This window comes from Hemibagrus wyckioides, linkage group LG13, assembly GCF_019097595.1.
Source record: "Hemibagrus wyckioides isolate EC202008001 linkage group LG13, SWU_Hwy_1.0, whole genome shotgun sequence".
Lineage (NCBI taxonomy): Eukaryota > Metazoa > Chordata > Actinopteri > Siluriformes > Bagridae > Hemibagrus > Hemibagrus wyckioides.
This window is the reverse complement of record NC_080722.1, coordinates 18,416,720-18,444,116: the sequence shown is the minus strand read 5'-3', so window position 1 is coordinate 18,444,116 and position 27,397 is coordinate 18,416,720. Positions and strand designations below refer to the sequence as shown.

Below are 27,397 nucleotides of genomic sequence, written 5' to 3'. Positions count from 1 at the left end.
TTCATTGGGTGTGATTGGGATTGGTCAGACCTTCTGTGGGTGCAATTGAGTGTGGTCAAACCTTCTGTGGTAGTGATTGGGATGTATTTCTGGCTAAATTACACTCGCACATTTATTCCCTAAACCTTTTTTCCTGAGCTAATCAGTAACATTATAAGTACATCAGTATCTCCGTTTGTGAGAATTTAGAAGACAGAAATCCTACATGACCGGCAACCTGCAACCTGCAGGATGCAACCAGGATGTGTTTTTAGTGTCATGCAGGAGAGAGTGTATAGACAAGACTCTATATCAAATCTGTAATAAATCATTCTTTTGTGAATTAAAACACTGGATGCATTTCAGAATCGTTATGGGATTATGTGAAATATAATTAACAAGTTATTGCTTTTCATTAGTGATATACAGAAGATGGTATACTCTAGTGAATAATAGTTAGCATGGGTTTGCGTTTCTTTAAACACTGACTTTGTTCAGAAGTGAATGTTATTCCCTGATTCATTGTACATTTCCCCTCAAGTGTGACTGCTATTGTATCTGTCATATAATCTCCATGGAATAGAGAAGGTCAGGTTTAAAACTTGCAGACAAAGATAGGCCAGGTTCATTAACATTCATCATCTTCAACTTCTTTGTATCAGCATTGCTGGGGTTTCAATTGTAATTGCCAATATTTCTGAAGCAACTAAATTTATTAAAGAATAAAGTGGGTAAATAAATTCAGAATTATCTGTGAGAGTCATTGGGATTGGTCAAAACCTCTGATGGAGCTATTTGGATTGGTCAAATCTTCTGTGATTGGGATTGGTCAGACCTTCTGTGGTGGTGACTGCAATTGGTCAAACATTCTGTGATTGGGATTGGTCAAAACATCTGAGGGTAGTGATCGGGATTGGTCTAACCTTCTGAGGGTAGTGATTGGGATTGATCAAACCTGAGCGTAGTGATCGGGATTGGTCAAACCTTCTGAGGGTAGTGATTGGGATTGGTCAAACCTTCTGATGGAGTGATTGAGATTAGTCAAACCTTCTGACGCAGTGATTGGGATTGGTTGAACCTTCTGATGGAGTGAGTGAGATTAGTCAAACCTTCTGATGGTAGTGACTGAAATTGCTCAAACCTTTTGTGATTGGGATGGGTCAAACCTGGTGGTAGTGATTGGGATTGGTCAAAACTTCTGATTGTAGTGATTGAGATTGGTCAAAACTTCTGATTGTAGTGATTGGGATTGGTCAAAACTTCTGATTGTAGTGATTGAGATTGGTCAAAACTTCTGATTGTAGTGATTGAAATTGGTCAAACCTTCTGATGGTAGTGATTGGGATTGGTCAAACCTTCTGAGCGTAGTGATCGAGATTGGTCAAACCTTCTGTGGTAGTGATTGGGATTGGTTGAACCTTCTGATGGAGTGATTGAGATTAGTCAAACCTTCTGTGGTAGTGATTGGGATTGGTCAAAACTTCTGATTGTAGTGATTGGGATTGGTTGAACCTTCTGATGGAGTGATTGAAATTAGTCAAACCTTCTGTGGTAGTGATTGGGATTGGTCAAAACTTCTGATTGTAGTGATTGAGATTGGTCAAAACTTCTGATTGTAGTGATTGAAATTGGTCAAACCTTCTGATGGTAGTGATTGGGATTGGTCAAACCTTCTGAGCGTAGTGATCGAGATTGGTCAAACCTTCTGTGGTAGTGATTGGGATTGGTTGAACCTTCTGATGGAGTGATTGAGATTAGTCAAACCTTCTGTGGTAGTGATTGGGATTGGTCAAAACTTCTGATTGTAGTGATTGGGATTGGTTGAACCTTCTGATGGAGTGATTGAGATTAGTCAAACCTTCTGTGGTAGTGATTGGGATTGGTCAAAACTGCTGATTGTAGTGATTGAAATTGGTCAAACCTTCTGATGGTAGTGATTGGGATGGGTCAAACCTTCTAGTGGTAGTGATTGGGATGGGTCAAACCTTCTGGTGGTAGTGATTGGGATTGGTCAAACCTTCTGTGGTAGTGATAGGGATTGGTCAAAACTTCTGATTGTAGTGATTGGGATTGGTCAAAACTTCTGATTGTAGTGATTGAAATTGGTCAAACCTTCTGATGGTAATGATTGAGATTTGTCAAACCATCTGTGATTTAGATTGGTCAAACCTTCTGAGGGAGCGATTGGGTTTGTTCGAACCTTCTGCGGTAGTGATTGGGATTGGTCAGAACTTCTGTGGTAGTGATTGGGATTGGTCAAACTTTCTGTGGTAGTGATTGAGACTGTTGAACCTTCTGATGGAGTGACTGGGATTGGTCAAACCATCTGATGGAGCAATTGAGACTGGTCAAACGTTCTGTGGTAGTGATTAAGATTGGTTAAACATTCTGTGGTAGTGACTGGAACTGTTGAAACTTCCGATGGAGCGACTGGGATTGGTCAGACCTTCTGTGATAGTCATTGGGATTGGTCAGACCTTCTGTGGTAGTGATTGGGATTGGTCAGACCTTCTGTGGTAGTGATTGGGATTGGTCAGACCTTCTGTGGTAGTGATTGGGATTGGTCAGAATTTCTTGGGATTTAAAAAAAATCATCAAAGCAGCTTCCCAATTAGAAGCTAGATTCTTGCTAGCATGCATGTCAATTGGGAAAACTTGAAAAAAGTGAAGCACAGAATGAACAAGATTATTAGGAGTTTTAATTTATAATATGATTGTACACAAAGTAAATCTTAAGTTTATTAAAATCTCTTATAGTGTTTTTCCGATGCTCTTATATATCATTATATATTTCTTAAGACATGAAATTGAAAAATCCTGTTTTAAAATTCAGAAACTAAACATCATGTGTGGTCACATGTTCACAGCATACAGTTTGCTCAAAGTATAAAGTTGTTCAGAATGGAATCAGCTTAATCGGTTAAAGCTGCTCGTTATACCTGAATCAAACTGGTCCTGGAGCAAACAGTACAAAACTGGTTCATATGATGTGTAAACGTAGCTGCTGAAGGAAGAAACAGATATGATCCCTTTAACTCAAAACATTAAAATAAAGACAGCCTCGACATTAATGCCTCTCTGCTCAAGTCTAATGGATCTGAAACACGGATCCAGCTTCAAACATCTCAGAGCTGATTGTCATGTGATCTGATTGTCACGCAAAAAGTTTTGGCCAGACAACTTTGGAACTTCCTATTGACAAAATAATCTGGACAACTGCTTTAGACACTTACAAAGTAACACATTTCCACATCGGTAATAAAATATGTCCTAGACAAAGAAGAATGGCACCTTTATTTCAACAGCATTTTTCCCCTATTGTGAATTAAATAATACCGTACAAAAATAGACAGGTTCATCGTGAAAATGAAGTGGCCATAGTAACCATAGCACTGCAGTTCATATAAAACAACAATAATGCAAAAAAACAAAAACAAAAAACCAAACAATTACAGATCCAGCTGAATAAGAAAACAAAGATACATTCACTGTCTCTCTGTAGATGAAGGCACTGTTGTGTTTCTTCAGCTTTGCAGGCTCACGCCAACCCTGCGTCTTTTGCCATGCCATAGAATATTCCTTTCTGTGCAATAAGGTTCGCTGGCGTGTCAAACTCTGCTATCTGTCCCTTGTCCAACACCAGAACTCTGTGGACGAAAAGAGAAGGTGATTAATAATAAACTGAAATAAATTTGGTCAAATCTTCTGCTTGAGTGATTGGGATTGGCCGGACCTTCTGTGGAACTGATTGGGACTCTTAACCTTCTAATGGAGCGATTGGGATTGGTTAGACCTTTTGTGGGTGCAACTAAGATTGGTCAAACCTTCTGTGGTAGTTATTGGGACTGTTAAACCTTCTGACGGACCGATTGGGATTGGTTAAACCTTCTGATGGAGCGATTGGGATTGGTCGGACCTTCTGTGGTAGTGATTGAGACTGTTAAACCTTCTAATGGAGTGATTGGGATTGGTCGGACCTTCTGATGGAGTGATTGAGATTGGTCAAACCTTCTGTGGGTGCGATTGGGATTGGTCAGACCTTCTGTGGGTGCACTGTGGGTGTTTTACATTACGAGTACATTAACATTATGAGTACATTGAAAACAAATAAATATGGTCTAACAAAATTACAAATGAAATCATTATGAGCTCTATAGAGATATTTTTTTTACTCAATTTCTCCCAATTAGTTTTTTAGCCAGTTCTCACCTATTACTTAACCTCCCACCAAATGGGGAGCCAGAAGCTACATTCATATATACAGCGACTCGAAGCGACAAAGAAACTGCAGCTCATTCATTTTCAATAGGAGCTGATGATATGATTGACAGTGACCGTTCTTGATGTGGGTGTGTCAACAGCAGCGATGAGATAAAGTTGAGAAAACTTCCAGCAAATTCTGAGCGACTTGGTGCTGCGACTACTAATGGGGGTGAAGACAATAGAATGCATGTGGTCCTTATTTCGAATGACATGATGCAGATAAACTCTGCAACATGGATAATTATATATTATATACAAATGATAAATCTCCCTCCAGAATATTCATGTTTTTCAGCAAGAAATCTGACTTGCATGAAGACTTGAAGACTGCATAGTACACTGACAAAATCTAGTGTTCCTGTGACTGACAGGAGAGCGAGGATATGATCCCTCCCACCCAGAGACCACCCAGATTTGTTCTCTTGATCGCTGGCCTCGGATTGCTGTGCTATGGTCAGGATATGAACTTGCATAGTCCTGATGAAAGGATAGTTCCTTTTCTGCTGTGCCTCTTGAGAACCCTTACTGCGATGATTCTAACAAAATCACTAATTATTCATAAAGAAATAAGGTCAAACTCATTATATTTTTGAGATAGGGACGAAAAGATAATTGGGTCAATTGCACAAATTGGTTAAAACATATAAGTTCTGTTATAACGTTGAAGGCTTCAGTTTTAAAATCTGATTGGGATTTTGGCATTAATGGACCGGTGGTGAAAGCAGACCTACCTTGTGTAGTCCATGATGGTGTTGAGTCTGTGAGCGATGGTGAAGACTGTGCAGTCCTCGAACTGTGTGCGGATGGTGGACTGGATAAGATCATCTGTCTCCAAGTCAATAGCAGCTGTGGCTTCATCCAGGATGAGGATTCTGGTCTTCCTTAGCAAGGCTCGAGCCAAACACACGAGCTGCCTCTGTCCCACACTGCACACACCCAGAATACAGTAATAGTGAGCTTATAAGCATTAACTCTACTGTAACAATCAGACCCTAAAAACCTGAATGAACTGAAAGGTGTACCTTAAATTCTCTCCTCCTTCCGAACACTCCAACTCCAGCTTAGCTGTCTGGTTGCTGACAAACTTGTGTAAGTGAGAAAGTTTCAGAGCGTTCCAAATATCGTCATCACTGTATTTTTCAAAAGGGTCGAGGTTCATCCTCAACGTCCCTGAGAAGAGAACCGGTTCCTGTGAAAAATTAGATAAAGCAGGTTAGATTTAAATCTTTAAAATTTCCTTCATAAGTTATATATATTGAAAGGCAGAAAGGCAGAATGCAAAGCAAACATATACTTTAGGAGTGTATTCAAAAGTTTTGGCACCCCTGGCCACATTCCATACACGAGAATAGATGAAAACATAAACCTCTGTAGCACTTTTATGAATAATTTTTTGAGGGAGTGATTCTAAATCAAGCACAATTTACTCTCTTTCCTTTCTTAATTCATCATCATGTCATTTTGCTCAAGCTAACTGTTTGCTACATCGTACTCATCCTACAGACCTGTTCCTCATTTCAGTGGCAGTTGATGTTTCTTTGACTCTTCTCAGCTCGTTGTTCATTCATCACCTCCGGTTAGTTTCAGTTACCTAATTCTATTTTTATCTTGTTGTATTTTATTCTTTACAAAGGTTTTTCTGTATCTATTTTATAAAAACCCACACCGTGATTCTTTTGAACGTGACACTTTTCTTTTATGATCTATATCTTTCAAATCCAAAAGGCGCTGGCGGAAGATGAAAAGCAAAAGCCTGCGCTACACACTTCATAAATTTGTGTACATGACACCACAAAAGCCCACACACACACACACACCATACTCATACTAATCTAAAATCCTTACTCGGAATACTAAATACATAAATCCACAAGCAGCTTCTTTACTTTCTTTTTAAACTAGAAATCCAACAAAATCTGTATTCCTAAACCCAAAACTACACAAAACCCCGGACAGCATGATATGTAGCGATGTTTATCAATTAAACTGCACTCAATCCACCGTGTCATATAAGCCAGCATTATGTAGTGTATTTGTGTTTACTCTTCTACTATTGTAGCAATCTTTAATACTCGAAACCTAAATCTCAGATCAGCAAAAAGGGGGCAAATGAGGACAGGTGGTTCTTGTAGTAAGAACATGAATTAGCAGAAATAAAAGTGTTGAAAAGTGAATTAGGGTCACAAGAACAGGAATTACTGCAGAAAACAAAAGACGAACCCAAAATGTTAACAATCTGGAACGTGGACTCGCAGCAAATTAGCTACAGTTGTGTTTGGAGTCAAGCGTGCTAATTAGCCACTGATAAACATTTCAAGATGTTTTGTGAGTCTAAAGCTGCTTTGGATCGTACGTTTCTGCCAGCATGAAATTTTTTGGCAATCAGACCAGATTCTTTTTTTATTTTATTTTTTTTTGCGGACACAGTAAAACCCAACATGAGAGAAATATTAATATAACAATAAATACCATTTTCAAAGCTGTGTTTAAATTAAAACAGATTGCATGGGGTGGGTGAAGGAGAGAAAAGTGTTGGACCTGGGGGATGATGGTGAGCTTGGATCTGAGGTCGTGCAGGCCGATCTCAGCGATCTTTACTCCGTCGATGCTGATTTCCCCTTCTGCTGCCTCCAGCAGACGAAACAGACACAGTGTCATGGAGGACTTGCCAGCTCCGGTCCTACCCACAATGCCAATCTGAAAACAAACACACATTTGTTCACGGATTAAAAAAATTGGCAAATTATTATTTCTTATTTTGCAGCTAATTTATCACTATGCACGACACAGTGCAGAGCGAACGGAAGTCCAGAAAGCAATACTTCATAATATATTGTTGCACTGACCTTTTCTCCTCCTTTCACCTGGAGGGAAATGTTCTTCAGCACCAAGTCGAGTCCCTCGCGATACCTCACGCTGTAGTCAGAAAACTCCACGTTGCCCTCAGCAGGCCAGTCAGGTGAAGGCTTTTTGTCCTCCACCTCCCACGGTGCCTACAGAAACGCATCAGCTGATAATTATTTCATCAGAAACTCACAGCAGTGTGCTCCAGACATTTCAGAATAAACACTATTTAATCAAATTCTTTCTGAATCAAACTCTTTAACAAGTACATTTATGTATGAGTTAAATAAGTTATAATTTTATACTTATATATGTAAATAAGGTAAATACTCATATACGTATATACTTATATATGTAAATAAGGTAAAAGATATTGATTGTGGAGAGTCAGGGTGTGGTTGAGTGGTAGTCTCTAGGGAATGAGTGATTTAACTTTTAGTATCTATCGCCTATGTAAGGGAATATCAATGGCCTACTTGTCGCTCTCACTGTCCTACAGTGAGCCTAGACTGTGAGCAAAAGAGATGAAGGTGACGCTGAAAAGCAGTCAAGCTTCCATCTTGCCTTTTGGAATAATGTGATAAAATAAAACTAATGCTCGATTTCAACCTGAGTTTCTCCAGCTGGGAACTGTCACTGGCTACAAAGAGATACAAAGAGTTTTACACTAACAGGGATGGATAAGACATCTTTAAAAGATCATTAGCTAGTCCACTGGGCAAGTCAACGCTCCAGTGTGATCATCAATCATCATCAACATGGTCATAGCACAAATTGCACTACATAGATATAGAATTAAAAAAAAAAAAAATAAAATAAGTTTATTTTACTTAAATATATAAAATAAAATACCTTTTCTATTTTCTATATATTTATTTTTTCTATTGCAATTTTCTGACATATTTTCTCTCTATTTTTTATTTTATTTTAGCGTATCTTATTTTTCTTCTTTTATCTCAATGGCTTTATTTTTATATAAAGGTCATAAAAAGCATTTCACTGCATCCTGTATAATTACATATGTGACAAATACAATTATGAATTAACACAATTAAATGAACACAAAAGTGTGACGAGCTAATTCCATGCATTAATTTAGGTGAGTATAAAAATAAATAAATAAAGCGAGTGCTTAAAGAGTCTCCATCCTCTTCTGTAGATACAAAACTGAATACAAATACATTATTCAGATTCAACAGATACGGATAGGAGATGCACTATCCTTAATTTTTTTCTAGAAAGCTTGCTAAGGGATCACGGGACGTCAAGTTCAGGTTCAAATGATCAGTAGACGTTTCCAGATGACATAAAAGACTAATTAACATATCATCTCATATCATCACGATCACAATCTAGACTTATTTCTGAAACAAAAATACTTAAAAGGGCTTTAAAAAGTCAGCAAATCTAGTCGCTATGTGTGCAATACTGACCTCCGGTGGCGTCTCGGAGTACTCCTTCACTCTCTCTACTGCAACAATGTTGCTCTCAAGGTCAGAGGTCATTCTCACCATCCAGTTCAGGGACATGGTGACCTGTTGAACGGGGAAAGTGGAAATCAGTCACATGTCACAGAAGACTAAACAAAAATACAGTTGTACCAAACAACTTTAAAGGGAGGTCTGACTTGAGTGGATTTTTTTCCCCATGAAGAGGCTGATGTGTTACACAGCTGTAAAAACACCGCAGTACTAATGTCTTGAGGCTAATTGTTTTATTGGCTTTGGGTTTAAAAAGTCATTGTCGAGGAACTGATGACAGCGTGAGACTGAGACATATGAGAGATATATACGACAAACCTGATGAATGTATTTAGTCAAGCTGGCACTTATGACACTTCAGCTTTGTGACTCATACAGTATTCACACTGCTGTTCATAGTGATGTCTACAACATTAGTAGAAATATATAACGTACTTGTTTATCAGCATCAGCATGAACAGATTTACATACGAGATACGTTCACGCGTCCAGCACGTTTTCCTACACGCACTATTCACTACAAAGCTGCTTTACAGAAGTGTTTAGATGCAGTACCTGCAGGGCGTAAGTGACCGATAGCCCCACCAGTCCTTCGCTGAGGTCTCCCTTCCCGATGACGGCGAACAGAGCAGCAAACAGCACGATGCAATTCCCAATAAACTCGATCCGTACTCCCAGCCACCTGAACCCATCAAAACACACCACTGTCATTCCACACTTAAGAAAAACAAAAAAACAAAAACACGGCAGCTTTGAGCGTTAGCCTTCACATGAATGGTGAGGCTAAGTAAGCACCACTGGTGGTCTTGCCAAAGACATTACAGCAAGAGAAAATTTGGCAAGATTTTCAAGCTGAACATCTGCAGACAATCATTCATCCAGAGGGAGTGAGGCCAGACCTACCTGTTGGAAACAATACCAGGGTAGTAACTCTTTTGGTTCTCATCCACTTTCATATCACTCATGAGCACAAAAGGCGTGTTGAGCCCGAACGCACGGATCACGCTAGTGCCGGTGATGGTCTCCGAAAAATGAGAGTATATAGGAGATCTACTGACCGACTCCAGTCTCTTTAGCTGCCGCGAGGTGGCTACATAAAATCTCTACAGGGGAGATGAGGAGGAGAGACACAGACAGCAAGGTTAACAGCTATGGCCATGACTAGAGTACAGTACAGAGCTGCAATGCAGCACACAGTACAGTGGGGTGAGGATTCCAAAAACACCATACACGATCAGCCATGTGAACCGTTAAACATTTTAGTGTAACTTTTAGGAAAACCGAGCCAAAAATTGTACACTGTTTCTCCGTGAGGTTTCTAGTTGAATAGAACAAATAATATAAAGTTTTCTCTTCTTAAAGAAAGTTTCCTTTAACAGACGAAACCCTTTAGAATTTTCTAGAATTTTGTTTTCCTTATTTTTTTATTTCTTTTTTTTTTTTGTTAAACCACTTAAAGGGAACCCGGAATCTATCCTAACAAACACAGGGCAGAAGGTGGGAGACACCCTGGTTGAGGCGCTCACCTATTACACACACACACACACTGTGCTACGGACAATTTAGAGATGCCAGACAGTCTACAACGCATGTCTTTGAACTAGGGAGGAAACCAGAGTACCTAGAGCACAATGTGTACACATGACAGAGGAGGTTATCGAACCCCCGACCCCAGGGTGTGAGCCAAATGTGCAAACATCTAAGTCCCTTTGTGCTAAATTAATTCCTATGACTTATCAGTGCTGAAATCTCTGCAGATGTTTTCTGGAATCCTCGGCATGTTAAGTGACAATAATCAAACAACTCAGTAAAAATAACGTACCATCATCATATAATTGTGCATTCAGTTTAGCTTTTAACACGAACAACATTTAAATCAATCCCAAAAACAGCTCATAAATAGAGATTCTGGATTGTTTATTCTTTATGTCATGCAATGCTGAAGCCAAACCAAAAGCCAGGGTAAAAGCAAAGAATCATAAAGGAGGGAGGAGGAAGTCATGTGAATGGTGTATGGGTTTGTTATGCAACTTTTATACTGTACAACAGAGGCACATATGGACATATACAAGATTCCCGACATTGTTGTTGTTTTCTGAAACACTTATCGGAAGGGTATGGACCCCTACTGCTTATATGTCCTTCATTTTCTCAGATAGGCCCCTTTGTAGAGCATTAAAGATGTTAGGTCAGTCTGATGGTCAGTCTGGATTAGGTTTAGTACGACTGTGTTGTATTCTGCTGCTCCAAAGCTTTACACAGGATCAAATGTCTTAATGTTAGGCTCTTGGAACGAGCTTAAGGTCAATGAGAAGTTTCAGATCTAAAACCGAGCGCTTATTGACCACAAGCATCCCTCAAGGCCAGCTGGTTTTTATTTCCCTAACTAAATGGAACAGCCCATATGAAATGATATTAGTATGATTGCAACGATAGACCACGTGTTAAATAGAAAGAGATTAGGCTGGCTCAAGACACAGGCGAACCGAGACCAGGGGACAACAGCGACACGTCGGATAAATCAAACCTGGAAAAGGATATGAAAGATTATTTTCTACGTCTCAACTCCCACAGCAGACTACTCCTACAAACAGCTGTTCTTTATGCACACCCGTTTGCATCGTCAAACATTTCTGGATAGAATCCAATCTCACTGGTAAATTGGTACTGACATTTTTTTGTACCAGTGAATAAGTGACAAGTCAATTCACTTAAAAAGAGGGTTTTATGGTGCACTAGAATGCCCCACGTGGAGCTGGATAAAGAACAACTGATGATAAACACTCCCATACGTCTAAACCAAGCAACCACTCTACAGCGTGTACTACTGCGACAATGACTAAAACATAAGGAAACACGTTAGCATGCTGCATTAATGAGTTAATGTTCCTATTTACCTGGACCCACCAATAGAACATCGTTAACGGCACTATGACTATGAAGAACATAGGGGTGAGGGCAGAGCATATGACCAGCACAGTGACTGTGTACCAGAAAGTGCGCATCCAGATATCAATATTTTCTGGAATGAGACAGTCTATCGTGTCCACATCCTTGCCGAAGCGATTCAACAAGCGCCCTGTGGGGTTGGACTCAAAAAAGGCCGGCGGCGCCCTCAGAACGGCGCCGAGCATGTGGAGGTGGGTGAAGTGGGCAGCCTTCAGCATAGCGTAGACCCGGCTCAGTAACGAGTTAGCCAGAATCAGCACACCTGTGTGGAGGGGAGGGGAGATTCAATCAGCTGATCAGTGGATTCACACACTCACTCCTTCACCCCCGGAGACTGAAAAACGACACAGAGGTTCAAGAACCTCTCAGCAATGCTACAAAATTCTGTAATGACACTAGGGGGTGTTTTTATGGATTGGAAGGTTGACTGCTATAATGTGCCAGAGATATCTAAAAGGAAGTAACAAAAAAAGTTGAAGTCTTCCTGGAACATCGTCCATGAAATGTGAAAGAAGGGATAATGCTCTGTGCGTCCGATCTGAGTGCTGTTATCTGAAATGGAAAGTCTACTCCAACTAATGACTGTATTCGTTATTCCATAAATAAAAAAAAAAACAAACTAATAATAATAATAACAACAAACTATATAATAATACTGCTACTACTACTAATAATAATAATACTGATGTAATATCATGTTATCTCCACCAGGGGTCAGTGAAACATCAAAAATTCCTAGAAAGCGTTCACACAAATCCTGAGGCTGAGGACTGAATAATAAAAACCAAAACATGAGAGGGCATGTGTGTGTGTGTGTGTGTGTGTGTGTTTGTGTGTGTGTGTGTGTGCGCGGGTGAAACAACATGCAAGCAAACAGGCAAGGCAGGAAGTGGGTAGGCAAATGAGGAGAGAGGAAATTAACTCTCGGTTACAGAGGGGAGGAGACACTGAAAGAGAAAGCGAGTACAAGAGAACACAGAGGAAAGGAAAGGAAAAAGGAGAAAGGAGAGTGGAAAAGGAAAGGGAGATCACAGCTAGAACCTTCTTTGCCGTCAGCTTTGCTGCATGCCAAAGTGCAAACCCATCTATTTTCGAAAGGAGGGAGAAAAGCAAAAACATTATTTAAGATTCCTTCAGTTCAGCTAATGTTGTGGAAAAGCACAATACCTGCACAAAGAAGTAAATTAGAGCCAAAGGGCCAATGACCACAGCAAAGATGGGGGTGCTGGAAATGATAACAATCACGGTGGAGAGGGAGGTAAAAAAGGTGCCCAGGAACATGAGGATAGTGGAGGGCAAAGCCTCGTCGATCACGTAAATATCTTTGGAGAAGCGGTTGATGATGCGCCCTATGGGTGTAGTATCAAAGAAAGACTGCGGGGTGTGAAATTTGTTGTCCAGCAGGCCCTGGTGCAGCTTGCGGGCAGCATGGATTTTCCCCAGGGCCAGAGTAAAGGAAGAGGACATGACCAGGAGGCCTGCCACAGAGAGAGGAAGGGGGTGAGAGAGTCACTACACTACAGACCTGTAGGGGAAAGGAGGTTAGGGAGCATATATGGCAGAGAGAAGAGGTAAGATATTTAGGCTGAGGTTGGATATGAGTTATTATAGATTACAAAGCAGGAAGGCTAAGAAAAAAAACCAAAAACAAATACGTATGAAAAAAAAAAAACATGGAGTGTCAGCGATAGTAATGCTGAGGTGAGTGAAGTGCTATAATATAATCTGTGCTGTATTCATTTGGGAAATTCAGTCACTTTTAATACTGGGTAAAAATGAGAAAATCATTAAATGTGCTAAATTCCATGCTATTTTCCGTACTTATAATAAAATGATTAAAGTGATATGTTTAAAAATGTCAAATTTTATCTCAGGAAAACTGCTTGGTGACAAACTCCCTTGTTAAAAATGCTACACAAATAAAATTTATTCGAATGACATTAGTGTTTACAACAGTGAATACACTCACTGACCACTTTATTGGGAACAATTCGTGTAATTATCCGATCAGTAAATCATGTGTCAGCAGTCAGAACATTATGCGGATAGCTTAATCGTGCAAAAAGCTTCAATTAACGTTCACATATGTTCATAAATATCAGAATGGAGAAAATATGTGTGGATGGACTACACCAACATACAGGTCAGACTCCTGTCAAGGAGGCTACTGGTTAGTTTAAATGAGAATATCTGCCTCCTGGTCTTTTTTTTTTTTTTACCAGTCTTCAGCTCAGTAGTTTAGTTGAGCCTTTCATTACTTGTAGCCTCAGTTCTGAGATGCTTTTCTGCTCATTATGGCTGTAGAGTGATTATCCATCCATCCATTGTCTATACCCACTTTATTCCTAATTAGGGTCACGGGGGTCTGCTGGAGCCTATCCCAGCACACATAGCGAAAGGCAGGGGTACACCCTGGACAGGTCACCAGTCCATTACAGAGAGTGATCTGAGTTACTGTAACCTTCTGGTCAGCTTGAAGTAGTCTGGACAATTTTCTCTGACCTCTCTGATCAAGAAGTTTGTATGTTTATTTCTCACCAATAACCATCTGTAAACTTTAGGCTAACTGAAATAAACCGTTGTGTGTAAAAAAAACAACAACATCAACAACAATAATAATAATAATAATAATAATAATAATAATAATAATAATTCTATTTCATTCATTCCATCCTCTTGAGTAACTACTTTATCCTGGTTCAGGGTTACGATGGATACGGAGTCCATACTGTTGAATCCACCTACATGCAAGGTTTTTAAAAGGTGGGAGGAAACCAGAAAACCCAGAAGCAACTGTCATGTATATGTGGAGAACATGCAAACAAACTGCACACAGACAGAAAACAGCATCCTGGAGCTGTGTGCTCACTTAAAACCATGAAAAGATAAATTTACAAAAAATCACTAATCGATTTCATTGCATATTGATTCCAAAGTATAAAATTTGAACTTGGATTCTACAAAGTTAAACTTTATTATTAGTAAAAGATTGCAGAGCTCAAATTAATCAACATTAATCAACCACATCTGAGCATTTACCATCTCATTATCATCAGTACAATGCCGTGTGAAAGGCGCCTGCAGAGGAACTTACTGAGGCACTTACACACTGATATGTGACCTTTAACCTGTGCCATACCTTGTGTAATGCCCAGTGCTGCATACACCCCCACTCTCATCGGTACATTGTCTTCTCTGGTGCTCTCCTGGGTGTCATTTGTCCACACGGTGAGCCAAATGTTGGCGCCAATAGCTGCTGCGCTCTGAGCGGCGTACAGGAAGCAGATGAGGAGGGACATCAACGGCCCCACAGCTTTCACATACTCCCAGTAAACCTTGAGTTTCACCTGAATGAAGCGGGTGGAAGTGTAAACTGTAAATACTGTATTCTGGAGCGCCATGCAGCACATCCTCTCTATTTCCTGTATTTAAATCAGACTCTTCCGCATCCTGTTCAACCATTTAACCTGTTTAATGCTGGTGTTCCATTACACTGGAGGAATTGAAATCAATTTTTCAATCAATATAAACAAATGAATTCTTTTATGCCTGCCAGTCCGATATAAAACGATTAAGGACACTGCTGGCTTTCAGTGCGAGATACATGTACACAGAAGTTTAGTGGCTGAAAATAACGGCTTCAGCTATTAGAGGCATCTTAGAGAGCAGAAATGAGTTTGATATCAACGTTTACTTTGAAGATCACTAACCGTTTTGTTCTCTGGAACGTTTCTATGAAAATATTGTCCCTAGTATGCTTAGACAAAACCGGAAACACCTATGAAAAACTACAAATTCTTAAAGCCCTGAGTGTCTACTTTTCTATGAGCTTCATATTAACCACCGCTGTAGAATGTGACATGACAAAGACATTGAATGCTGAACATGATACAACCAAACAAGCGCACATTTTTGACCTTCACAAGGAATAATTAAACGTGATAATCTGACGCCATTAAGATTTCAGTACAGATTTCGACTGAAACAAAAGAACGAGGGACACAGGGAGCACCGACCCGGCCAGTCTCCGCAGTCTCAGCCTGGATAAGCTTCTCCACTTTGGACTCCTTCTTCTCCTGCGGTGGTTCTCCATGCCTCTTCTCGCTGAAGCGACGCTTACGGACTGATTTCGTCCTTGTGTTCTCCATATCATTAGACATGATGCTGATTTGCCTGTGAGAGCAGAAAAAAAGAAACGGTCATTTCAACCATATATAGCTGACGCAATACAGACAGAATGAAATGAAACAACGGACCATGGTGCTACATAAAACAACACAGAGCTAAGGACTAAAGGGTAAGTTGTCCTAGCCACATAAAGTGCATAACAGTGCAAGCAAACAGTACAATACACTACAGGACAGGTACATAAAATAGTGCCGACCTGAGTACAGACTTTACTGGCATTATGCAAATAGGAGATTAGTAAACAGTAAAAGGTCTGTAAACATCCGTTACAATACGGGTGGTGTTGTAAACAGGTGTATATTGAATGAGTGTGTTTGTTTGTGTGTGTCAGTTTGATGCAGTTCAGTTGTTTGTGTTGAGGAGGCTGATGGCTTGAGGGAAGAAACCGTTGCACGGTCTGGTTGTGAGGGCGTGAATGCTTCGGGACATTTTTTCAAGATGGCAGGAGGGTGAAAAAGTGAATGTGAGGGGTGTATCTAGTCTTCGATTCAATTCAATTCAATTTTATTTGTACAGCGCTTTTAACATTTTACTGAAAAGCTGCTTTACATTAATGTAAAAATTCTGAATATAAATGATATAAATTTAATATAATATAAATTATACATTTAAATTTACACCTAATGAACAAGCCAGAGGTAACAGTGGCAATATCTGTGACACCAGATAACAATAATTATAATAAATGCCTTTCTACAACTGTAAAATATATATATAATGCAACTGAGCAGCTTTTAAACAACTTGTACAATACACATGCCACATTCAGTACCCGTTTTGAAACATGAACATCTTCTCACTGGACGGATAGAAGGTCAGTAATACTCCATTTACTGAAGTAAGTGAACGCTTTTGTGTTGATTTATGAATGAAAAAGTTGAAGCTCAAGTTGGCTACCTCATAAACTGTCTTCGAGCCTCGTTGACTGCAGGTTCTTGGTCCACCATATCGGTGTGGATACTGAGAGCATCGTCAGGGAATAACTCTTCCTCGTCAATTAACACTTCTGCAATAGATAAACACCACAAATGTCCCACAATCACCCATATCAAAGAAATAATAACAACTAGTCAAGTTAGAGCATCATGCTGGATCACTGTGATAACCAGAAAATGTTAGAGGTCCAAATTCTGGTGATGTGACAGGTCTGGAGGAACTGGACGCAGTGGATGAGAGGACACAATGAGTATCGATTATTAATTAATTATTATTATAAATAATATTATTACTGTTAATATTAATTATCATTAATGAAGATCCGTATGTCATGGGTTGTCCTATCTCTGTGACTTCTTCCGCATAAGTTTCATTTACATGCCTCAATTTCAACAGGGTTTGTCTCAAATTATAAATAAAAATTAAACCTCCATTTAAGAGCAGATTAAAACCCAACAATAGCACGGAGTCTAGTAAGCGTGATCATGCTATGCAAACGATTGGTCGAAACCTCCTGATAATCTGATTGGTCAAAAAAAACAAGCAATGAAAACAGTTTGATATTTTCTCTGGCTCATGACTAGTGCTATGAGATGAGAGTTATTCTTATCACATATGAATTTTCAGTGCTCTGTATATACCTGTCACTTCGTCATCCTCCATTATCTCCTCTAAAGAGTAGTTCCTCAGGAACTCAGCGAATGCCCCATTCTCATTGAGCAAGACCTGGTACGAGCCCATCTCTGATACCCTGCCCTCCACTAGCACCATGATGTTATCCACCTGGGGCAGGAAGCTGATACTGTGGGTCACCAGGAGTCGTGTCTGCACCATGAAACATACTTAGGCTTAATCACAGTTCTTCAGATGATTGCAAACACAATTACACTGGCATAGTCTTTACAGGCCTCTATCTCAGAGCTGCTATGAAATTTTTGTTTCATACGATCACAATGCTCTTGCACAATAAAATCTAGAAATGCCTTTTAATTTACAAAGCATAAAGATATTGATTTCTAATTTACTCTTTTTACCAGAGATCAAAAAATGGCTGTTTTGTTGTATCATTGAACAAATTTGTATTGAACGAATGTCTGTCATGTCACTCCACAGCAGTGATTAACATCTCATGAAAGCAGACATTCAGGGATTTGTAGATTTTCATTTCTGTTTTTTTATATAGCTTACTAGGGGCAACATTTAACACAAATGTTCAAAGTAAATGCTGATATCTGCTCTCTAAGATGCCCCAAGTGTTTGTTCATAAGCATCCGAAATTTGAAGGTATTATCTTCAACCACTATAATTTAGTGTAAGGTTATCCAACAGAAAGGTTATCGCACTAAAGCCAGCAGTGTCCTGACTCATGTTATGTCAGACTTGCGGCCTTAAAATAATTCATTTGTTTATACTGATCGAAAATGTCCAATAAGTCGATTTCCATGGAACACCAGTGTACTGCTAAATAAGGGTTAAACATGTTCTTCACTGTTTTAATATGAGGTTGTATTCTAAATTGATGGAAAGTTGTTTACATGGTTAAAGTTAGCTACACTCGCAAACATAACACCGTCAGCTTGTTGATTCATGAGCTATTCCTGTTTAAAAAGCCACACTGACAATATCCTGGCATTGTATTGCTGCCCAACATCAAAACAGATAGCCATGTAAAGAGTAAGATTATATTTAGCCATGTAGAACAGATCAACATTGTGTTCCCTAGATATCACTGATAAGATTGCACCAGATAAGGGGCAAAATTTGCCTAAAAAGAGTTCGTCAGTATTGAAACACCAACGGTTACTGAAGCATCACATTTAAATACAATAAGACTGGCACACAACAAACTTTAACCCTCGTTCATCATTCTATAGTGGCTAAATATGTAAACAGAACTAGTAGGAAGTGTATAACTTTATATACCTTTATTTGTCATCTTCCTGACTACACTTTAAGATCGTCTTAGTATTTACCTTTTGACGGAGCGCCCCCTCTGGCCCGATGACATTGTCAAAGATGTGCTTGGCGACATGGGCATCTACGGCAGACAGCGGGTCATCCAGGAGGTAAACGTCTGCCTCGCTGTACAGAGATCTGGCCAGACTCACCCTCTGCCTCTGACCTCCAGAAAGATTAATTCCCTGCACAAACACAACATCCTGTCATCATGTTTCTTAAAGACTTACAGACAAACACAAAATGTTCTAGCCCTGGCTCGGGTCACCTCATAGCTGTACGGTTTCAAAAAGTCGAGCTATTTCATAAACCTATAATCTTAAAGCGCAGGCATTTAGGTAACTAAGACAGAAAACCTCTGTACCTTCTCTCCTATCTCTGTTTGGTCACCCCCAGGAAGTACGTCGAGGTCAGGGGTGAGGGCGCAGGCATCCAGCACGCGGCGGTACTTGTCCTCTACGTAGGGTCTGCCGAACAGGATGTTGTCCCTCAGTGTGGCGTTCTGGATCCACGCCTGCTGTGGCACATAAGCCACCGAACCCTAATGCAAGACGATTGTTCATTCCGGGGTGTAAATCTCAGTAGGACAGTAAACTAGCCGTTAGGACCGCACCTGACATATTGAGGAGATATGAGAAGAATCAACTCACTTTTATGGAGACGTGTCCTTCGAGCTTCTCCATTTCTCCGAGCAGAGCTGACACAAGAGACGTCTTCCCGCATCCCACATGACCCACCACTGCTAAGAGTGAGCCCTGGGGTACCATCACATTAATGCTGGAACACAGGATACAGATAGATATGTATAGAATTATAAAACAATTAAATAAGGAATTATTATATTGAAGAATAAGATTTTTCAAATTAAAATATCTGTATGAAAGAGCACATAGAGAGAAAAACTCCACAGCAGAAAGCTCATTTATTGCAAGCCAAATCAGTCTGGGGTTTTTTGTGTGTACTTTACAAGTGCTTTAACATTGTTAGGATGCCTGAAAGAGTTTTGAAGTACGTGGTACATTCCTCCCAGGAATAGAAACCAGTGTGTTTTTATATTCTCACAGGTTTCTGCTGCTGATTAAGCAAACTGTGCAACACATATAAAAAATCCAGTGATTTTTTAATCAATACTGAAGTCATAATCAACATATCTGTAAGCTATAGGAATGAGTGCATTGTAATTAGGAGTTATGAACGCTATAAAAGTAAAGCTGTCAATGTATAACTAGTACTAAACCTCCTTACTTCTGAAGAGCAGGCGGATCTTTCTTGGCCCATGTGAATTTCCCGTTCACCACAGTTACAGCGTATTCTGAAAGTGTGAGCAAGAATTGAATTCATGACTCATACAAACAATGAACAGGAAAGGAAACAAGAAAGTGGTGCGTCATGATGATGCCTTACCTGAAGCTGCAGGCTTTCTATCCACGCTTTCTGGGTCCAGCTCATCATGACTCAGGAAATGCTGAATGCGTTTGAGAGACACGCTAGCCTGTGTGCCGGGGGGGGCGGTGGGAGAAAGGAAAACAAAACAATGTGACATTTCAGGTCAGAGCTTGTGATGAGATGTTTTCCAAATTCTTAAAAAAATTCCATCTGGGGATGAGTGAGTCTTTTACAGTATCTACTCACGTAGAATATGACTCAAACAAACGTCTCTCTCATACAAACACAAGTCTACTGACGGCTACAAATGCAACTTATTTACATCAAAATGATTGGCTTTTGTATGAAAACAATGGCTTAACAGCTTTAAACAGTGACGTGTACTCACTTGCATGATGCTGCTTATGACCTGTGGGAGCATGTTCAGGGGAAATCTTAAGATATTGAACAGGGAAAGCGAGACAAAAGCCTTCTCTGCGTCCAAGACGTGGTTTTTGTCCACGTTCACGTACACAGCAAACGTTGTCAGCGCGACCTGGGGAAAATTTTTAGGAATTTCTGTTAGACCGACTCTTAACATCCCAGACGCTGATGTTACTCAAGCTTGCTGAATCTTTTTTAGGAAAGGGTTTTGTAGGCTATTTCTAGGACACACCATTAAAATTAACCTCAGAAATGCTATCTGTGATGACCCTGTAATGACTGACTGAAATAGAATCTTCACAAGCTAAACTAAAGACATTTACGTATAAATTAATATGTTATAGGTTATACTAACAAACTGAAAAAAAGTATTAACTTAACTAACTCACTGTTACACACCATAGTAACACTATAAAGCATGTTAATGTGTGTGTGTTTATGGTGTTTGCTGCACCAAGCTGCTCCATATTTGCTCAGCTTTGTCATGTCTCCGGACACGCCCTCACCTAGTCGTCGATGTAGGCAGAAGTCTGCAGCTTTCACTGAAATGATCTCTGGTTGCTTTGTCACTCGAGTCACTGTATGTGTGAAAATCCCTTCAGTGTGTAGTGTTTTCTCCTCAACTAAATACACGCTCAAAATATAGAAATCTATGTACACGGCTAAACAGTCTATATTTACACTTTTCCCAACTATCATTATAATTAACAAGGGATTGTATTCCCTTCAGTCTTTTTTCCAGGTGTTTCCTGTCTAATAATGCCTAGATTTCCTACATTTATACCAAACTATACTGAGTAAAGTTGTGATTTAAGTGCACTCGGTCTAATTTTTATGCAAGCAGCTTTATTCTAACTCTATATGTAATAACTATATCTATAAAACCCACCAGAAAGGGGGCGCTCGTCCAGGCCATGACGGACAGGGCGCTGAGGTACCCCGACTTGCGCAGCACGCTGAGTTCCTTTTGTCGTATTTGTAAGATCTTCTCCTTGAAGGACAGTTCCCAGGCGTAGAGCTTCAGCACCTTCATCCCGTTCAGGATTTCGTTCATCAGCTTGATGCGGGCGTCTTTGTACTGCATCTGCTCCACCTGCAGACCACAAAACAGCTCAGGTGAACACGTGATCCTGGTGAACTGAACTGAGCTGGTGAGCTTGTCAAACTTCATTAGAACCTTGCATCGTTTTTTTTTGTATAATAATGAATCTGCGTTTACAATGTGATCTTGAGCAGCTCAATAACCCATATAAATATGAAAGTGAATTTCTGGGTTTTGTTTAAGAATTCCCCTTAGAGGGTTTATCAAGTGATCAAAACACAGCCTTTACAGCACCCTGAGGCCTGAAGATATTACCACAAACCACATAAACTTTATAACATGCTTTTTCTCAGCACACAAACATTAATCTCTACATCTCTTGGCAGACAAGACACATAGGAGGAGAGACCTGGTACGCTCTGGTTTTCATGGCGATCACTGCGTTAAAAGGAATCAGGAGAACCATAACAGCAACACCTGCCAGGACAGAAGCGCCTAGAGTCTGCGTGGTGAAGAAGAAGGGAAAAAAAACATACAGATGGCAAAAAATAAGACATTAATGTTGAGGTCTCTTATCTAGCAAGATCTAGCAGTTGCTAGATTTTAGGTAAGCACTTTTCAGTTGCATAATATTTTAGTATGTGCAGTAATTACGATGCTTCAGTGACAGACAACCAGGACTATTAAAAACCTTTACAGAGAGACAAATTGATATCATTTTGCTATCAGAGCCTGAAAATCACCTTAAGGATGACCTCCTACACATAGGGTTTTTTGGTTGTAGAGTAGAGAAGAGCTTTAAAAGTGAGAAGCTGAATGACTGACCTGCCAGAGGAAGAAGAGAGCCAGTATGATCTGCAGCGGTGCAGACCACAGCATGTTCAGGAACGTGGTGAGGTCCATAAAGCGCTGAGCGTCCACAGACATCAAGTTAACGATCTCTCCGACGGTGGAGGAGCGCTTCGCTTCATTGGTAATAACCAGCGACTGCATAAACACAATGAGTCAAAATCACAACAGAGAGTGATTAAGTAGCATGTACTGACATCGCTGTGATATAACTCTCCTGCTGGATCAACACACAGTCACCAGTTAACCGTTATGAGGAAATAACAAGACAAATAAGGTTTTTTTCACATAACAATAAGATTTGACTTTGTCTAGTAACTTGGTGACATATCAGTTAATACGAGTGTGCTAGTTAACTAGTTAATCTGGCTATAGGTTAGCTACAATTTCCACCAAAACGTAGGACTTTGTTAGCACACTATTTCGTCTGCTGAGTTAATAGATTTATTATTTGTCCATGATATACAGACCCCTCCAAAAGTATTGGAACAACAAGGCCAATTCGTATACGCTGCTGACATTTGGGTTTGCGATCAAAACATGAACATGAGATGAAAGATCACAAGATCAGCTTTCATTTCCTGATGACTGCATCCTGATGTGTTAAGCAACTTGGTATCTCATATTCATCTTCTGATCTCAAACCCAAATGTCTTCGGTGTATAGTACAAACAAAACAGCTACACTGGAAAGGAATGTAATACTGGGACTATAACTAGTCATCAAAATAAAAGTCTATGAGTATTTTGGTTAGGAGTTAGGAGAGAGAGCAAAGTAGCAGTAAACTAAAAGAGACTGAGTAAAGTAAAGACACAAACCTGACAAACAAGTAACCTCAACTCAATCAACTAATCCCCCACACCACCACACCCAGACTACCCCCGCTTTACTTCAGACCTTTGAGAATATTAAAGAAAAGTGATGCAAGTGGAGCAAACCTGACTCACTGCCAGGACACAGCACAAGAAGTTACAGCGTATAAATCAGTATAACTTTGTTTTTCTAGCTGCTTCTAACTCCTTTTCCCAGACGCCAAATAATGAAATTTCCTCCTGTTTTGCGGTATCATGTTTGATGTCATGTCACAGTCCACAGTAGTGGTTAATATGAAGCTCATAGATACTCATGCCTTTAGGAAATTGTTGGTTTTTTGTAAGTATTTCTGTTTTTATCTAACCTTCTAGGGTCAATAATTTCATAGAAAAGTGCCTCAAGTGCTTGCTCATAAGGATCTAAAATTTGAGGCTCTTCAACCACTAAAATTCTTGAAATAAATCAAGAATCAAGACTTGAAATAAATCATTTGTTTATACTAATGTAAAATGAACATGTCCAGGAAGTCGAAAGGCAGTATACTGATAGAAAGGAAATCTACTGTGGCATAATCGGAATAAAACACTAGACTACTGTACTACATTCTACAACCTTTCTTCAACAAAAAGCCAGGACCCTCTTTACACATCGTCTTCATGATAACTTCAGGTTCAGAAGTGTCCTCTCAGTGTGCCATTATCTATTACTATAATAATGACACGGAATTATTTCAAACTGTTAACGCTTCGAACCATGAAAAGCCATAAAAACAATAACAGTGAGCTTAATTCTCGAATTCTCTTGAAAGGGACATCTTTTCATCTCTCTGTAAACATAGTGTTGAAATCATGGAGGCACACCTGCAGCTTTGAAAACACAATCCAACATCGCTGGGTAAAAGTGCACTGGAGCAAAAAGATCCACACCTATCCCTTCATCCATACCATGACAGGTTCCTTCTTCATGACTCATGCCTTCACTAAACCGTGATACACCACTCTGTATTTAGTGCATTCACTATGTCATTCAGGCTTTTGATGCTTTTAAATGTAGTCTGACCAGATGGTTCAGAACGGATCAAGCTTAACCTAAGACTTACATAACAACAAGACGGACGTTCTGTTATATAATTTATGTATGTACTGTAAGAGGCTTCATGCAAGCATTTGGGTGGTTATACAAACATTAGCGGTGGGTGTGTGTTCACTTGTACCTTTCTGTAGATGGCACCGATGATAGCTGTGCGCAGCCTCATGCCTGTTACAAAGCAGTACTGAAAGTGCTGATGCAGGATAAGTGTCTGGAGTAGAGCACAGCCAAACATGAGGAAGGCCAGCGCGAAGCCCCACCATGACGGCACATTTTTATTTTTGGTGAACTCAATCAGCATCCTGCCAGACACAATAAGAGGCATAAACAAGTTACCAACACATTCAACTTCATCTTTAATTCACTGCATTTGTCGCAATACAGAGATGACGACAAACATATACTTTAATACACCAGCCTAAAGAACAAAAAATCACACAGACGAAGCATAAAAGATCATTATTACGATTATTTATGACAGTAAGTGTGTAACATACACTACCAGTCAAATGTTTGGACACATCTAATCCCATGGTCTTTCCTGATGTTTATTTCTTTCTACATTGTAAAACAATGCTGAAGGCGGCCGAAATACACAATAATCTCGTTTGAACAGTTGATATTGAGATATGTCTGCTACTGATGCTCTGTAAAGCCTTCATAACGACTCTAATCTGAGGTTTTTTTGGTGATTTCTGAGGCTGGTAACTCTAAATGAACTTCTCCTCTGCAGCAGAGGTAAGTTTTGGTCTTGCTTTACTGGGATGGTCTTCATGTGAGCCAGTTTCATCATGGTGCTTGACGGGTTTTGCAAATGCACTTGACAATACTGTTCTTGCAAGAACACCTGACCTTCGTGTCTTAAAATAACAGCTGACTGTTTTTTGCTGTCATTACATATGGATTACTTAAGTCCATGTGTGTTATTTCATAGTTTTGAAATCTCCAGTATTGTTCTAGAATGTAGAAAATAAATCCCTAAACAAAAAACATTGAATTAAAAGGTGTGTCCAAACTTTTGACTGATAGTGTACAGTATGTGACTATTGACTGCACAGTTAAGGTAAAAAGGTCACATGACGTTTTTCCAATCTTCAACCTGTTTCCTGTTTCCTCAGATTCCTGTTCTTGGCTGACAGAAGCTGAACCTAATGTGGTCTTTTGCTGATGTCTGACTCAACATGCTGTACATTCTTCTTTCAGGTCAGCAGCCTGACCATAAACCCGGATGTCTCTCGACCAAACATGGCTCACAGAACTGCACTGCTGCTCATATAAATGCTATGGTGTGTAAAAATCCAAAGAGATCAACAATTTCTAAAATCTGAAAGTTGGAACCAACAACCAGGTCACGTAGAGTGATTGAATTTTTACATCATTCTGATGTTTGATGTGAAGAACTAAAGCTCTTAGCCTGTATGGGCATGTTTTTCTGCACTGCGCTGCTGACTCACGACTGACTGGTTAGCCATGAACGGCATTATATGAAAAAATACACCATGTGAAAGTACAGCTTATGATGTCTTTAATGAAACAGCTTAAGGTATGACGAAACCCTCCATGCTTCATGCCCAGATAAAATCTATTTTGATTCTGTTTTTACTGCATTATCCATTTATCATCGCTTGTGAAGTTAATGTTCTTCTGGTTAACAAGCAACTCTTATTTTTGAATCATTTTCAAGCGTTATTTGCCAATATCTAAGGCTTAGTTTTTTTTATTTTTATCACTAGGCTTTTCGACCTCTACTGTGTACATGAACAAGTTTTGATCAACAAGTTTTGAGGTATTTTCATGGTTTCAATTTATGTCTGGTTCTCACTTGTACACTAAATATAGCCCGGGTGTAACTTTCGCAGTACAGGGTGCTGGAAGACTTTAACATATCTCTGATCATACTTTCATGAGGACCTTTCTTATAATAAAAAAAAAAAAAAAAAAAAAAAAAAAAAAAAAAAAGATATGCAGAGATAAAACAAATTTGCATGTGGACTTTGCTTTGCAAATGACTAAATGACGGTACAGGCATTAAAAAAAAGGAAATGGCAGTAGATGACAAGCCAGCATTGTGCTCGTACTGACCACCTAATCGGCATACTGTACGCAGCTCTGTAAGCAATACAAGCTACAGGTAAATATGTGCTTGTTGCATATATATTCTAGAAGGTTCAAAAGCATAAAGCCACCAGCCAGCACCGTGAACACCATTCAGGCTATTATGTTCTGCACAATAGCCGATCATGTTTAAGTACTCATACGGCGCTGCAACATCTGTTCCCTGGCAACTGTCCTTTTTAGTGCTGCTTCATTAGTCCCCATTGCTGCAACTCTAATATCTTTTTAAGTAGATACGAACATCGCAGGAAACCCAGCAACGCTGACAGCTTCTGATAAAGCCTGATAAGCCTGATCAAACACCATTTACTACTTCTGCCTTTCAGTAAGTAGCTGTAACTCTTCACAGGCCACGCTTTTCCCTGTCATAAATTACTGGCTCTCTGTGCCGCCTCTGCCTTTCACCTGAGCAGCTGAGGGTTGATGAACACGATGACGTCCTGCAGCAGCTTGAAGGCCGAGCCGATAAGGAAGTACGGGCCGAAGGCTCTGACTAGCGCTTTCAGGAAGGAAGGTTGCTGTGACTCTTTCTTCTTCTTGGAAAGCAGCACTTCCACCTCCTCAGGATTTACACCCACGTGATTTGTCTCTGCTTCGGCTTTAGAGAACACGGCCTGACCGTTCACTTCCTGCGCAGACCTGTGGGGGTTATTTACACACCATTAAAACGCTTTCAATGGAACTGTTTAGCTTGGAACAATGGAGTATAAGTTATTTATTATTTGTATATTTGCATATCAATAGTTTCCTGTGGATAAAAGACAGCTATTAGACAGTTGGAGATTTTTCAATAGTTTGAGGGATTGAAATTACACATGAAATCTTTTTTTTTTTTAATGTGTTTTACAGCTCTATTGACTCTGTATATGATGATGAATGATCATTTTGTCTGTGTAATAAACACATTATGGAAAGAACAGAGATATTTCCATTATTTTTTGCACAATTCTGAGATTTTTTTTTTGTATTAACAATAACGAAAGCCTGTGTATATTTCATATCTACTGTAGTAAAGTCAGTAGTACTCCACTGCACATCTAAAGGAGGTTCAGAATGCTGGAGAAAAAGGACTTCAGATAACAAA

At 39.7% G+C, this 27,397-nt stretch overlaps 1 protein-coding gene across 4 annotated transcripts in view; it reads right to left on the bottom strand.

The window, feature by feature from the left end:
• Window positions 1-3,286: 3,286 nt before the first annotated feature.
• Window positions 3,287-27,397, bottom strand: part of abcc3 (ATP-binding cassette, sub-family C (CFTR/MRP), member 3) — a 45,075-nt gene continuing 20,964 nt past the window's right edge. Inside the window, exons 8-31 of one of the 4 annotated variants that reach the window (XM_058406034.1) lie at window positions 26,719-26,952; window positions 24,323-24,500; window positions 22,273-22,434; window positions 21,857-21,949; window positions 21,295-21,498; window positions 20,371-20,517; window positions 20,001-20,088; window positions 19,842-19,908; window positions 19,247-19,373; window positions 18,961-19,137; window positions 18,614-18,781; window positions 17,282-17,465; window positions 16,602-16,710; window positions 15,533-15,689; window positions 14,656-14,863; window positions 11,465-11,778; window positions 9,471-9,670; window positions 9,123-9,249; window positions 8,520-8,621; window positions 7,089-7,235; window positions 6,781-6,939; window positions 5,265-5,431; window positions 4,974-5,168; window positions 3,287-3,626 (exon numbers count right to left, since the gene is read on the bottom strand). In XM_058406034.1, coding sequence (XP_058262017.1) covers window positions 3,518-3,626; window positions 4,974-5,168; window positions 5,265-5,431; window positions 6,781-6,939; window positions 7,089-7,235; window positions 8,520-8,621; window positions 9,123-9,249; window positions 9,471-9,670; window positions 11,465-11,778; window positions 14,656-14,863; window positions 15,533-15,689; window positions 16,602-16,710; window positions 17,282-17,465; window positions 18,614-18,781; window positions 18,961-19,137; window positions 19,247-19,373; window positions 19,842-19,908; window positions 20,001-20,088; window positions 20,371-20,517; window positions 21,295-21,498; window positions 21,857-21,949; window positions 22,273-22,434; window positions 24,323-24,500; window positions 26,719-26,952 — 3,823 coding nt within the window. In that variant the 3' untranslated portion in view covers window positions 3,287-3,517. Of the gene's footprint in view, window positions 3,627-4,973; window positions 5,169-5,264; window positions 5,432-6,780; window positions 6,940-7,088; window positions 7,236-8,519; window positions 8,622-9,122; window positions 9,250-9,470; window positions 9,671-11,464; window positions 11,779-12,683; window positions 12,995-14,655; window positions 14,864-15,532; window positions 15,690-16,601; window positions 16,711-17,281; window positions 17,466-18,613; window positions 18,782-18,960; window positions 19,138-19,246; window positions 19,374-19,841; window positions 19,909-20,000; window positions 20,089-20,370; window positions 20,518-21,294; window positions 21,499-21,856; window positions 21,950-22,272; window positions 22,435-24,322; window positions 24,501-26,718; window positions 26,953-27,397 lie in introns of those variants that run through there. The other 3 variants (XM_058406035.1, XM_058406036.1, XM_058406037.1) reach the window with 3 other exon arrangements.